The following is a 14434-nucleotide window of genomic DNA, read 5'->3' on the forward strand; positions in this document are numbered from 1 at the left end:
AGTATAATATGACTGAAGTCTGATTGATTTTGATTTCCCTTGCTATCTTGAGTATAGGGAAAACGGTAGTATTTATTCTGCCATAGGCGACAATACTAACATTTTCTAAATTTACCAGTTTTTATAATAAAAACCTGGATAAAACAGTTATGTGTGGTGTTAGAACTTTATTACTGTATTCTAAAAATTGAAGCCAAATAGTATCATGACCAATTTCCAACGGAGCTGGTTTATGTTATCCATGCCCACCGTCATTTTGCACCAAATTTATGAAATTTTGGAAGACTTTTCGAATAATTCTCTAGAAAATATTTCAATAGGTTTTAAAATTTATGTTGTAAATTTGCACACTGCAGTATTTATAGATAAATAAAAAAATATATTGTACCCTTACATCCAATCACAGCGCTCCTAATTTGACTTCCTTCACCTGTCTTGGGTACACAAAAGGCCAACCTAATGCTGGGAAAATTAAATACTACCGCTTTCCCTGTACAAATATTAGACACCTTCTAAAAAATTACGTGCATTTTCAGACCACTGGAGTTGATAGTTATTTAAATCGTAACCTCTTGTTACACACCTAAGACGTGTCGTATACTAAATACAGTAAATAAGATTGAAAATACCTTATATTGGAAACGTTTTAAGACAAATGTTTTTTAATGAATTGTTGACATATAAGTAATATTTATCAATAGAATTGGGAGATGTTATTAAGTAGCTTTAAGTTCGCTATCGTTTTTTTGTTATGCTTGTTTCCGTGCAATCAAGATTTGTTATCAATGGAAAATCCCAGATACCGTCTGATGAAAGTTATATTTAGAAATACAACTGTATGACAAGAAGGAAGTAAGTCAAGTGGTAAGAAGACTATATATAAATACATACGCAATACCATTTGATAAACTTACAAAGTATATATTGTTTACATCTGATCAAGAATGTCTGGTAAGTCTATATTTTTAAGTTTGTTAAATTTATCATATTTGTAATTGAAAGTCCGGAACCCTTTTCCCTGGATGGCCCTCAAAAAGAGTGGTGGTCTGTGTTTTTGTATGTGTCCTGTTGTCGAATTTCTTATCCAGACACACCTATCCCTCAGTATATTTGAATATGAATATTTCTTTATAATGTTGATAAGGATGACGGGCTTTTTATAAAACCGTAGCATGTAATATACATCTGGGATGACCATCATTAAACTTAAAATTCATGTAAGTACTTTAGTTTATAAATATTTCTGATTTGTTAATTTCATTTTTTTTCTGCCAAATATAAAGCCTATTTCTAAATGTCGTCCACCCTATACCAGTCCATATGGACAACTCCGTACAAAGTGCATATTGGTTTTTTTTTAAATAAAAATGCACAATACAGCCAACCTTGACCTGACCAATATAAAAATATGCATTTAAAGGGACTATAAATACCGGCAACTTTAATATATGTAAAACTAATTCGGTTGTTTCAATGATCATACATGTAAGGTTCTGTTTTTAGAAGTTGGGTTTCGTCTTGACAAATGTTCTTCTAATGAGTCATTGTTTGATTTTGTCAACAAAAATTTTATCCGTTCTTTTAATTTTGTTATTCAATGCAAACAAATATAGGGGTCAGCATAGGGTAAAATTTTTACAAAAATTGTGGAACCCCCAAGATATGAAGCGACCTTAACGAGTTGACCACGTGTCAATCAATCACAAAGTTGACGATCTATTACCGATCTACCAAGTGTATTTCTTATATGACCTATCATGGAATAAATCAACTTGTAAGATACTAGAAGGGACATTTGTGTGAATAAATATGACTCAAAGCGAAACGTTTATATATATCATGGTTGTTCTGTATAAGTATACCCAAGCAATGTGTATTTTTCATAGACAAAAAAAAATGGTTGTTTTTGTCGTTTTTTTTTTATATCTCAGGCCCCTTATTTCGTTATTTTTCGATTTTTGTTATTTTATGTTCATTACATCTCATTTGTTTTGTAGGTTTTTTTTTTGGATTCATTTTCGATTCGAAGCTTTTATGTACTAGTATCCGATTTTTTTTTGAAAGAAATAGTTTTGTTGCATTGCAGGGGAGAAAAAGAAATATTATCATTATACGAGTGAGGAAAATGGTTACATCAAACAGTCAACAAAGACGGGAAATGGAAGAGGGGACGACGCACGTCATGGGTCTGGCGTTTACCTGACAAAAATGCCACCAACAGAACGCCAAAGTGATATAGCTAAAAACAACTACATGGGTGGATGGAAAAAACAAGAACGCTTGGGGAAAGTTGACAAAGCCATTGAGATAGAATGCGGAAGCAGCGCATCTGATCAAGAATCAGACCGAGACATTGGGGTATATCGTGGTGATCTTGACATTCGAACACGAGGTTTCAAGATCCATGACGTCAAGAAGAAATAGTAAAGATAGTATCATCAGATGGAAAAATTTCGATACCATACCATTTAACTTTTACTGATGCAAATATTCAATGAATCATTCAACATGTTTAAGATTTATATTCAGCCACATAACAATTTTAGCATTTTTGTATTTATTTTTTACTATGGCAGTATGTTACATTATGTTATATTCACGCAAGAGTTTTAATTAAATTATCATTATTAAACACTAAATTAAAGTATTGTTCTTCAAAACTCCCACCTTACTACTGTTGTGATCGTATTTATCGTGGTGGGGACAATTTTGTGTTTTGGTTATCACATATAGTTGTACAGATATGTGTCATTGAGCTCTCTGTAAAAGCAGTACACTTGTATTCATTGATGGACATAGTGTACAGATATTGAGCTCACTATAGTTATTCCATGATGGTAAACTTTTATATTTTTTTGGTAAATCATGTGGTTATTCCATTTATATGTGGATTATGTTGTATTTCAAAACCAAGACTCGAGTTATTGGTTTTGTCGTTTTGTAACATGTTGGGTTCTATGTTTTGCTACATTCTGATTCTTGGTGTTAGGTTTCTGCTCATCACATCTCGTTCTTTTTGTTATTTTCGATTCATTTTCATTTCTCGCATTTATGAAGTAACCCCATGGTGGCAACAGTATTTAACACATTTCCATGCTCTCTGCAGTTAGTTCATAGTGGTAAGTGTTGAAGTGCTGGGCTATTTGTAGGTATTGTGGGTTTTCCGCTTTTTGTTGTTCTTCCTTCATAGTAAGAGAGCTACCATTTGATTTTTACAGGGGGGGGGGGGAATTTGAAAAAAATAGGCAGGACAGGAGTTTTGAGTTAAAAAAAAAGGGAGGATGAGACACTTGCAAAAAAGTCAGGATGACACTTTATGTAAAAAAAAGTCAGGATAAACTAAAAAAAAAAAAACAGAACCGGATAGAGTGCAAAATAAAAAGGCAGGACAGAGATTACAACTAAAAAGAATGCAGGACAATTTTTTTATCCCAGCCAATTATACATCAAATGGTAGCTCCCTCACACTGTTGCATTTCAAACCATTCTGTATCTAAGTTCTATACAGTCATCCCATTGTGGTATTTAGTTATCAAAGTTACCAGGATTATGATTAAATAACCCAGACGCGCGTTTCTTCAACAAATAATACATCAGTAATGTCATATCAAAATAATTATAAGCCAAACAAGTACAAACTCGAAGAGCATTGAGGATCAAAAGTTCTAAAAAGTTGTATCAAAAATGGCTTAGGTAAACTATGCCTTGGAAAAAAATCCTTACTTTTTCGAAACATTTTGTAGACAGGAAATTTATAAAAAAAAATACTATATTATTGATATTCATGTCAACACCATAGTGATGACTACTCACGGGTAGTAAGGTCGTCATATCGAGAAGCGTTTAGTACAGTGATTTTGTCATAGTTTGGATAAGTTTGACATGGTTAATTTATGTTGCTTCCTCAAACTATTGCCTCAGTTCTGTTCACACGAGCGGATACAAAGCAAATAAGATGCTTGAATCTGTATTGGAGGTCAAACGATCTATATTTGAATTGTTGTTTCACGAAATTAATGCAGAATAAGCAAGATATCGGAATTGCTATGGTTCGGTTAAGCGATTGACATGGTTCGGTTAAGAGTCTAGAAAATCGTCATGGTTTTGGTCAAGATTGTCATGGTTTAGATCGAAATAAATATATATGTGTTTCACTTTAATACTGAAAATTTGATTGATAGCGCCTGTTATTGATCTAAGTTACACTATTTATAACTGCCTGAGAAGAAAAAAGCCTGTTTAACCAAATTTAGTGGGTGTAATCGTAAAAGCGTAAATTAAACATACCGTGTTACTTTTCGTAAGTTTTCTACAATATAAATTTAAAATTCACTGCTCTTTTAAACTAGCTTTCGATAAAATTTTACAAAAAAAGACAAAGCGTTGCATCTGTTTCACATATAATCTTTTCTCCATATGTCTATGCTCGACTCTGACGGGGATATCATGAGCGGCATCATTAATGAAATAGCTAAAGACTTCTACTCAAAAGTGGCAGCCAGTTTATGATGAATAAAAGGAGATGTAGGGTTATAAGTCCATGATACAGTAACCCAAATACAAAACTAACCAAAAGATATTAAGAGGACATCATAAGTCTTCAACCATTTACGAAACCGAATAGTTACGCGTGGCATGGACAACAGTTTTAAAACTTATTGGTTTTAAAATTATAATAATAGGAAAGAACGCATTATAAGATGGACGAAGATGAAACAGATGGTAAGTTTGTTGATATATATCACACGTACACTTCATTTGAACTTCTTAGAACATTCAATGATATTGTTAGCTATCTATTTTTGCCGTTTATTATTTTTGCTTATTTGATTTTCAATTTACTAGGTAATATTAAATGTAAGATGACGCAGGAAATACATAACTGAGACAGCAAACCCAACCACACAAAAATGAATTCTTCAACAATAATAAATTAAATAGGCCAAACTCTGTATCTGCCTGTTTCTATCAATAAATGGGTAAATAAATTGGACAGAAACAACTAGAGATCTGAATTCATCAAACTAGTCTCAGTATAGCTTAAATTAGTATAAGGTATGACATAGGATAACTTGTCGCGTCACTAGGATCTGGATATTTTTGGTGAGTCGCAACTTCGAAATTCAGTAAATATGTTTCTGAAATCAAATGTATAAAACCCTTCCTTTCACAATAGTTAGTGCTTATGAGTGCCTGTTTGGTGTCTGTGTTGAAAACTTATATTTTCATGATTTCTAAGTTTATAACTTCTTTTCAATTTGTGTAACTAAATACGTTTAGCATAAAAACAACGCAGTCAAATTCATATTTTTTTTTGTGTTTGTTATTTATTTACACGATAAGGCTCCAAATTTTACACAAATGCATTGAATTGGACTCGTAGAATTTTTAAGAAGCAACTGCATCTATTGCTCCTTTAGACGGGTCATTTGAACCTGTTGGTGATACTGATTCATTTCTAGCATTCATAAAGTTTAAATGATATATTGTCTCATTTTCCAGATAATGACATTTTTAGATATCTTAACATGCTCTTTTATGGTACTGGCAATGATTCCTTGAGCACCATGTGCAAATCCATCACATGGGTTTACGATTGCACTTTTACGTTTAGGAGTAGATCTTCGGGGTTGGTCAAACATTGAATGGCTACTGAAATAAGATAAATTTAGTATTGTTTAATAAGTGTTTTAGGATTCAAGTTTAAAATATGACTGCGGCAATAAAAGATTTAAAAATTAAGAAACAAATATGAAAAAATAGGATCCTCTCAATATTGTTTGATATAATGGCATGCAATGAAACTACAGTGTTAGATATATCTCGTTATTTATTGCTAGACAAAATCCAAAGATGCTGACAATATTGGCAGCATAATTCCACCCTGAAATTTAAAAGAAGCTATCTAAGAATCATGACTTTTTATCATTTGTTTTAGTAGTTTGAAACTAGATCCCACTAAATATCTGTACTTTATTTGTGTTTTTAGTGATTCTGTTACTTGATTTTCTTGTTTAAACCCGATCTGGTGAGTTTTACATGTGTGGAATGGTTAAGGCAAAGCAGAGGTTGGGGAGCCCGCAAACATGTTTTACTCCGCAATATTTTGTTTATACTGTCTCAAGTTAAGTGTCTGTAATGCCGTGAATATCGTATGTAGTTGATCATATTTTGCTATTTATTTTGGACAGAAATTAGGCTGATGGTTTTCTAATTGGAATTCTTATACATTGAATTTTGTCGCAGCCTTTTATATCTTGATAAGAAATATGGTTTTGCTCATTAATGAATGTTGAAGGCATCTTGATGACAAATAGCTGCTTACATCTACGTCATTTGATCTCAGGTGGATATTTATATCATTGGCAATCATATTGCATCTATTTGTAACATATTACTACTGTGTATGTGCGTTCTTATGTCCTTCTGTGTTACAAATGGAACGATTTTTGTTAATTTTGATGGTAACTCTTCATTATACACGATAAGAATTACATAACTGAACCATGTCGAACATGAACTTAACCATGACACGAATGAACCAAACCATGACACAGATATTTCAGTAATTTTGAATTGATGGCAAAAGTAGGTATTTTTTCAGAACAATTGACCGCAGTGATATATCACGAAGATATATGTGATGTAACAGACTGCAAGAAAATAACTTTTTTTATGCACGATAAACCAATAAGCAAGTTTTAAATTTTGACATACGCAAGCTTTGTTCTGTGTTAAATCTTTAACCATATGATACAACTTGTGATGTACTACATATTAACTTTATACAAAGGTACTTACCAGCTTGAATTAATGATCAGAAGTTTCATTTACAAAATATCCCAATGTTTACATTTTTGCATTGATTTTCATCAAAAAGACTTAACACCGTCATGTCAAACTTATCCAAACTATGACAAAATCACTGTACTAAACACTCCTCGATATGACGACCTTACTACCCGTGCTACTGGGCTAGTGATACCCTCGGGGACAAAACCTTTTATACCAGCACTGGCATCAACCCAGTGATTAAAATAGTTATCAAAGGTACCATAATTATAATTGTATACGCCAGACGCGCGTTTCGTCTATATAAGACTGATCGGTGACGCTCAGATCAAAATATTTAGAAAGTCCTGTTTCTGAGCTGTCAGTAGTTGTTTTATGATATGCCAGTGATGCAGCAGGTTTAGACTTGTTCATAGGTGACAACCTTCACCAAATACCTGCCATAAATTTAAAAGTGTAACATAATTAAATAGAAAGACACACTATAACATATCAATTGAAATGGCTTATCCCAATCAAAAGACATATTAGCCAAAAACAAGTGAACATATATTGAACGAATACATTTTATCAGTGACACAATGTTAGAACAAAGGTATTTAAAACAAACGGGTACAATGTAAACATAATATCGATCAGACAACCATAACCTTGGACAAAATAACGTACACAGGCAAATAAAATTAATTGCGTAGTAAGGTATACAAATGGAGTACCAAAATATACATCACACAATAAATAATTTTGTTGTTCATAGTACGAGAACAAAAATGAAAATGTATAACTGTTATCAGGTATTTCCTTTTGCTATACATGAAAGGTTTAAACTGTGGTCACACCTTACCGGATAGCACAAATGGACACCAAAAAAAAAAATATTTCCGTTGACAAACTTATTATATTTTTGGAGTCCCTTAATGTACTGGGCAAATGAAAAGGACGCTTAAATAATGCATGACGGACACTCACAGGACATGCAACATACGATAACCTTAAACGTATCGGAAAGAAAACAGATTTCGAACGTACATCCAACGGACGAGCACCGCATTAGGTAGCACTTCACAGTTAGAAAATAAAATTGAAAATGAGCCACAAAATGTTTTATCATCTCCTATTCCTGGATTTTTAATACATTAACCTAACTGTTTGTGTTGTACATGTGCATATGTATGTAATCAGTGTTTTCCATAGATTTTCAAAAGTTAAAAGGGTGAAAATTAATTCCTTTAATGTGTATTCATGGCAACATCCTGCATTTATTTCCCAAAAAATAGTGCAAAAAGGGGGGTGAACATGTCACATTTCCACCCCAAAATTTGGATCAAACTAGAATTTCAATGCCTTTGAATGATACCTTTCTAGAAACTGTTTTCCTAAATCTTCCCAATGATCAAATAAAAAATGGGTGTATTTCGCCTCATTCATTTCGTTCATTTTTTCGTAAAATCAGATCACAAAGTTCGTGCGATAAAAAGTTGGAAAAAGAACATTACAATAATTGTAGGGATATGCAAATACAGATTGTCATACAGAAAACAGCCTATAATACATACATTACATAACCTTGATGTTTATATAAACCCAATACAAAGGCTATTTTAATACTCAGCTATCAAAAAAATAATTTTATTGCACACTAGCTCTCATATTTGAAAAATTCACAGGGGCCAAAATGCAAAACTACACACCTAACTGTGGAGTGCTACCTTGCGGACGCGTTTGGGATAAAATGGATGAACAAGATATGCGGAAAATTAAAGACGACAATATTAATATTTGAAATTGAATAGATATTTAATAAGTTACCGTGTAACTGGTTTTGGTTTGTTCTCCAAAATGCCGTCAAATGGTAGGGTATGGTCTTAAAAAGCACTTTGATAGTTAAGACGTGTTCCTACTCTAGGATTAATAAAGAAAAATAGGCATTCATGACACACAATAAATCTGACATACCTATGATTGGCTATCTGACTCAAAACATTTATTTTGCATTTATTCGTTCATCATCCGTTTTACAACGTTATACGTATACGACCGATACAAGTCCATGTTTTTTTTTAATCTTTTATAAATTCAATAAATTCCTGTGGTGAATTTGTATTCAGAATCCCTTACGGATCAATAGAGGAAGGCAACAGTAGTATACCGATGTTGAAAACTCGTATATCTATGGACAAAAAAACAAAATTGGGGTAACAAACTAAAACTGAGGGAAACGCATTAAATATAAGAGAAGAACATCGACACAACATTAAAAAAAGAGGGACGAAAGATACCAAAGGGACAGTCAAACTCGTAAATCTAAAACTGACAACGCCATGGCTAAAAATGAAAAAGACAAACAGAAAAACAATAGTACACATGACACAACATAGAAAACTAAAGAATAAACAACACGAACCCCACCAAAAACTAGGGATGATCTCAGGTACTCCAGAAGGGTAAGCAGATCCTGCTCCACATGCGGCACCCGTCGTGTTGCTTATGTGATTACAAATCCGGTAAATAGTCTAAATCAATAGGTCAAATTCATCAAAGAGAAGGGGATTGTAGTTACGACGTAAGGAACATATCCGATATCATTTGTGAAAGGTTTATTCCATAACGGTCAACCAACTCGTTTTGGCGTCCGTAAAATTTACGAAGGGATGATATCAACTTCACCATTTGGAACTCTTGGTTTAATAGCTTCCTTGTGAGCAGTAACCTTCTACCAAGAAAATCATGATAGGAAACGCAAGCACGGGAATATCGTATCAATTGGGAGATATATACCCCGTATGCAGGTGCTGCATTTAAATGTAACACACATAGAAACGGACTGAGCATTAGACAAAATGCGATGATAATAACAAATATAACATCAAAATCAAATACTAAGTACATGAATTTGGGATACAAAAGTACCATGACACGTCTTATAGTAATGTGAATTCACACTAAAAAATAAGAGAAAACAAACGACACAATGGAAACACAACGTTAAAATATTATATACACAGAAATGAACTATGACATACCAATGGCCATTTTCCTGACTTGGTACAGGACAATTTTAAAAATAAAAATGGTGGGTTGAACCTGGTTTTGGGGCATGCCAAACCTCTCACTTTAATGGAAATGATGAATTTAAAATTGAAATGACAAGTAATGGATTCCAAACGGAAACGAAACTGACGAGTAACGCAAAAAACGGACGTCTACCGGATGTTAAACGGACACTTCATCCGTTGAAGGTCCGTTCAAAGTTTTGAACATGCTGAAACATTTCCACCGAACAGAACGGACATCAACGGATAAAACGGACATTTAACGGAAATAAACGGACGTCTAACGAACATGAACAGACTGAAAAAAGCTCTCCGTTCGGCGTCCGTTCGCACTTTCCGTTAATGGGTGACCATAGCTTTACTTAATCCATCAGACATATACAGTTGAAAATGAAAAGATGTGGTATGATAACCACAAGAAAAATCTCCAAAAGAAGCTAAATGATATTGCTTATATATGTTGAATTGGGCATTTTAATAAACTAAGAGGGATATTATTCATGTTATTCTAAAGCCTTAAAATGAAAGTAATGAAACTATAAAAATGATAAGTGAGTTCAAACAAGTACTGAGTACCGAGTGTTATTATCATTACTCAAAGCATAAGGGTTTGTCTTGAAAGAGATGGGTTGAGTAACTCATAAACATAGATGCATCCGAATTAATTATTTGTTTTAAAAAAATCGGGGTTTTTTTGGAGAAAAAAGATATTTCAAAGAAAAATTTAGGAAACACAAAACACTCCATTTAAACTCTAAATCACAAATATATGGTTTCAGAGGAGTTGTAGATCAATGAAGTTGGTCGCTTCCATTATGTAATGACCTTTTCTCATTTGCACGGTATTGTATTTGTTGATATTTTATACTGAGCGTTGCCAAGTTATAGAATATGGTAAAATAAAAAGCCTTCCATGTTAAAAAGAGCAAAGGGAATGACATGAAGGAGTTATTTCGAACCTGATAGAATAAATACGATACTGTATAGTTCGAAGCGTACGAAAATACAACAGGACTGTCTGGATACTCCGGCTCCCTCTCAAATTTTATATTTAGTAAATATAAAAAAAGAAGATGTATTATGATTGCCAATGAGACAAATGTCCAGAAGAGACCAACATGGCACAGAAAATAATAACTGCAGGTCACCACAAGGCATTCAACAATGAGCCCATACCGCATACTCTAGCTATAAAATGGTATAGCCGAAATGACAATGTAAAACAATTCAAACTAGAAAACTAACGGCCTTATTTATGCACAAAAACATGAACCCCAAAAAAATATTTAACACATAAACAAACGATAACCACTGAATTTATAAACTAATATCATGTTATAATGTTGTTATAACAATATAAGATACAATCGTATGTTTGCCACTAAAATATATTTTATAAGGATAAAAGTGAAAATAATGATTAAATTAACGGTCAGTTTATGCAGATGTTTCAAACATAGTTTGTGCTAATTAGAACACGGATTTGTTCATAAAGCGTAATGAGGACTTCATATTTGAATTAAAGAACCTTACACGCCTTACAGTATTACATAGTTCTTAAGTTTTCTTACGTAAGAATTATAAATCCTTGATACTTCAAGTGGTGCTCATTCAGTTTGAAACTTGAGAGACATATGTTTGTTATGTAATAAGGCAAAAGAACAATTCAGGGTTCTCAATCACGTACACCGTTCTAAGAGTATTATATAAACCTTCAATGTACCTCAACTGGAACCCAAGTCACATGACTTTGGTATTATTGGTGGCATTGTTTGGAAGTGACTGTCACTTAAGAAAGTTCTTATTTCTATTCATCTGTATTGTTCTAGGTGAGTGAAATATATGCATGTTGATATTTTTCTTATCTATCTAGTATAAATCTAACTAATATGGCACATATTAAAATCAGCAAATTCTAGTATAATAGAATATTCTTCAACTTGTGTAAATATACTTCATGTCTGAATTCAAAAGAAAAGTAAAAAGATTTTGCAATTAAAAAACTTTTAGATACAATCTTACGAAGTCCTTTTGCTGTTGTTTTCATAAGTCATTTTATTAATCTATGTATTCATGATTTGCTTAAAAGTTTTGTTATGCTTTATTATGTTATTACTATTCAAGTCAAACAAAGAGGTTATTCCTAATATATAGAAACAGAATATGTATAATCACACCAAAAATCAAAGAAATAATAGGACTGTTTGGTCCTCAATGCAATTCAACTTCGTACTTTGTTTGGCCTTTAAACAATTTTTTATTCAAGCGTCACTTATCAGTCCTTTAATTTTGTAGACGATACACGAGACAAATATATAATTGTAATCCTGGTATATATGATATGTTACAGTTTTACCATGAAGTTTCATGAAAAATAATATCCCAGAACGGGATGTTCATATGCACTACTTTTTTTATTCAAAGTTTAAAATATAGGATCGTGGCATATTTTCAACATTTATATGCCCTCAGTTTCTAAGAGTTTAAACTGATACTAAAATTATATACTATCCTTACCTTCATTTTTGGACCTCTTTAGAATATATATTTAGGCGCTACCATGATTTTCTATACTGGTCTCATTCCCAAGTGATGTCTCTATAAGATGAAAAACAGAGATCACAAATGGGATCCAGTACGTTAACAAATTAACATATTTATGAATATTATATATCTCCCCAAAAAAGGCGTGGTTTGAGAAACAGCTGTTTTTACAAAGTGCAAACAACAACCACTGAATCGATGCCACTGCAGGTGGAGTTTCCCCCCCCTTTAGGTATCACAAGCCAATGAATCAGCACTTTGTATAGACATGAATTATCATTTATACGGTTATTATTATATATTAACTGTTTTAATACAAAAATTTGAATTTCTTAGGCTTGTGTACCTCAGGAATAGATTACCTTAGCTGTATTTGAAAACTTTTAAAAATATTTGGTCATCATTGCTTTTCAACTTCATACTGTTTTTTTGCCTTTTTAAAATTTTTTGCCTTTTTAACATATTTTGTTGAGAGCGTCACTGGTGAGACGAAATGCGCGTCTCATGCAAATATAAAATTTCAATCCTGGTATCTATAATGTGTTTATTGGAGTCTAAGTAAAAAATACCATATTAAAGACTAGAAGATTAAAATGTTTTGTAAATGCTTAAAGGTCAATACGATCTTGAGTTAATTGAAAGTTATGGTAATGTTGACTTAATTTTGGTTTTGCTTTGCTAAATATTATTGCCGATTACAGTTTATCTCTCTCTATAATAATATACAAGATAATAACCGGAACTGCAGACTTTCCTTGAAATTACTAATTAAGTGGCAGCATCTCTATTTCACCCCTATGTTCCAATAATCGACACGAAAAAGAAGATATGCATGTGTGACGTGTGTGCTTATTGCAAAACCTTATGTTGCCCAACGTTAAGTATTTTATTAGTAAAGGTAATGAAAGAGCTAAAAGTGTGATGATCCACATTTCTCCAAATGTAGTCTGAGTGCTAATTTGAAATCAGATTTTACGCCTAACAATATATTTGCAAAAAACAGGATCCATATTGTGTACAGTTCTGTCATCCAAACATTTAACATTTTTAGATATTACAAAAAAAAATCGAGTTCTGATGAGCTTGTGTGAATTGGAATAATTCAGTAAAATATATTCTTGATTATTTAATCTCTTCTTATATATATCATAAATAAAACTGCTCTGTTGTTCAACGCTTTTAAATGTTTTTCTTGGAATATTTCATTCCGTTAAATAATTTCAGGCATTTTGTAAAATGCCTTTCAATTTTTCCAGGCATTTTGTAACATGCCTAGAAAATTTAGTCCATATGCATAGTGACTGAATCTTGCAGTCATTCTAGAAAATGCTTAAAGTTTTTAGGCATTTTAGAAAATGCCTAAATTTAGAAAATGCCTGTAACATATATATACAGTAGCTGTTATATGTGTGATGATTTTGTATGTATGGTTAAATTGTTTACATTGGTGACAGTTCGGCAGATGACTTATTTTATATATTAATATGGTAGTTTAATGAACATAGAAAAGAGTAAGATGTTTCGCAGGTTAACTTTGGGTCAGGTTCAATGTAAAGGGGTGTTCCTTAGGAAACTCAGATAAGAGACTTTGGTAGAACTTCCCTCCTTCAATAATGGTACGGCTACCATTGGGGTATATAAGCATGAGAGAATCCTAGCTCAGGGTCGATTGTCATAGTCTTCAGAGACATCAGACCAAGGTACGGTACGTTTATATTCGAGATCGCTGTCTCTTATATATTAGATATTGCGTTATTAGTACACTTGGGTAATACAAAAACAGGTCGATGCCTGTTATAAATACGGACTTGTACATTTACCAGCGGAACCGTATTGTACCCCATAGGACAAGTGTGCTTATGTGTGACCACCTTGTAAAGTACATAATTGTACAAGAGGAACAAAGACAAGTGAGTAAACTTGTAGGGTACATTATTGTACTAGGAGGACAAGTTTGTTCCTGACCAAGGACAAATTTGTAAGAGTACAAATTTGTACCGGTGTATATATGTGAAGTAGAATAGTTGGATATAGTTTATTAGAGA

At 32.7% G+C, this 14434-nt stretch overlaps 1 protein-coding gene across 1 annotated transcript; it reads left to right on the forward strand.

The window, feature by feature from the left end:
• Window positions 1-901: 901 nt before the first annotated feature.
• Window positions 902-2645, forward strand: LOC134690385 (uncharacterized). The gene is made up of 2 exons (XM_063550359.1): window positions 902-951; window positions 2087-2645. The coding sequence occupies exons 1-2, from the start codon at window positions 945-947 to the stop codon at window positions 2422-2424; spliced, it is 345 nt and encodes a 114-aa protein (XP_063406429.1). The 5' UTR covers window positions 902-944; the 3' UTR covers window positions 2425-2645.
• Window positions 2646-14434: the final 11789 nt, after the last annotated feature.

This window comes from Mytilus trossulus, chromosome 11, assembly GCF_036588685.1.
Source record: "Mytilus trossulus isolate FHL-02 chromosome 11, PNRI_Mtr1.1.1.hap1, whole genome shotgun sequence".
In the NCBI taxonomy this organism is placed as follows: domain Eukaryota; kingdom Metazoa; phylum Mollusca; class Bivalvia; order Mytilida; family Mytilidae; genus Mytilus; species Mytilus trossulus.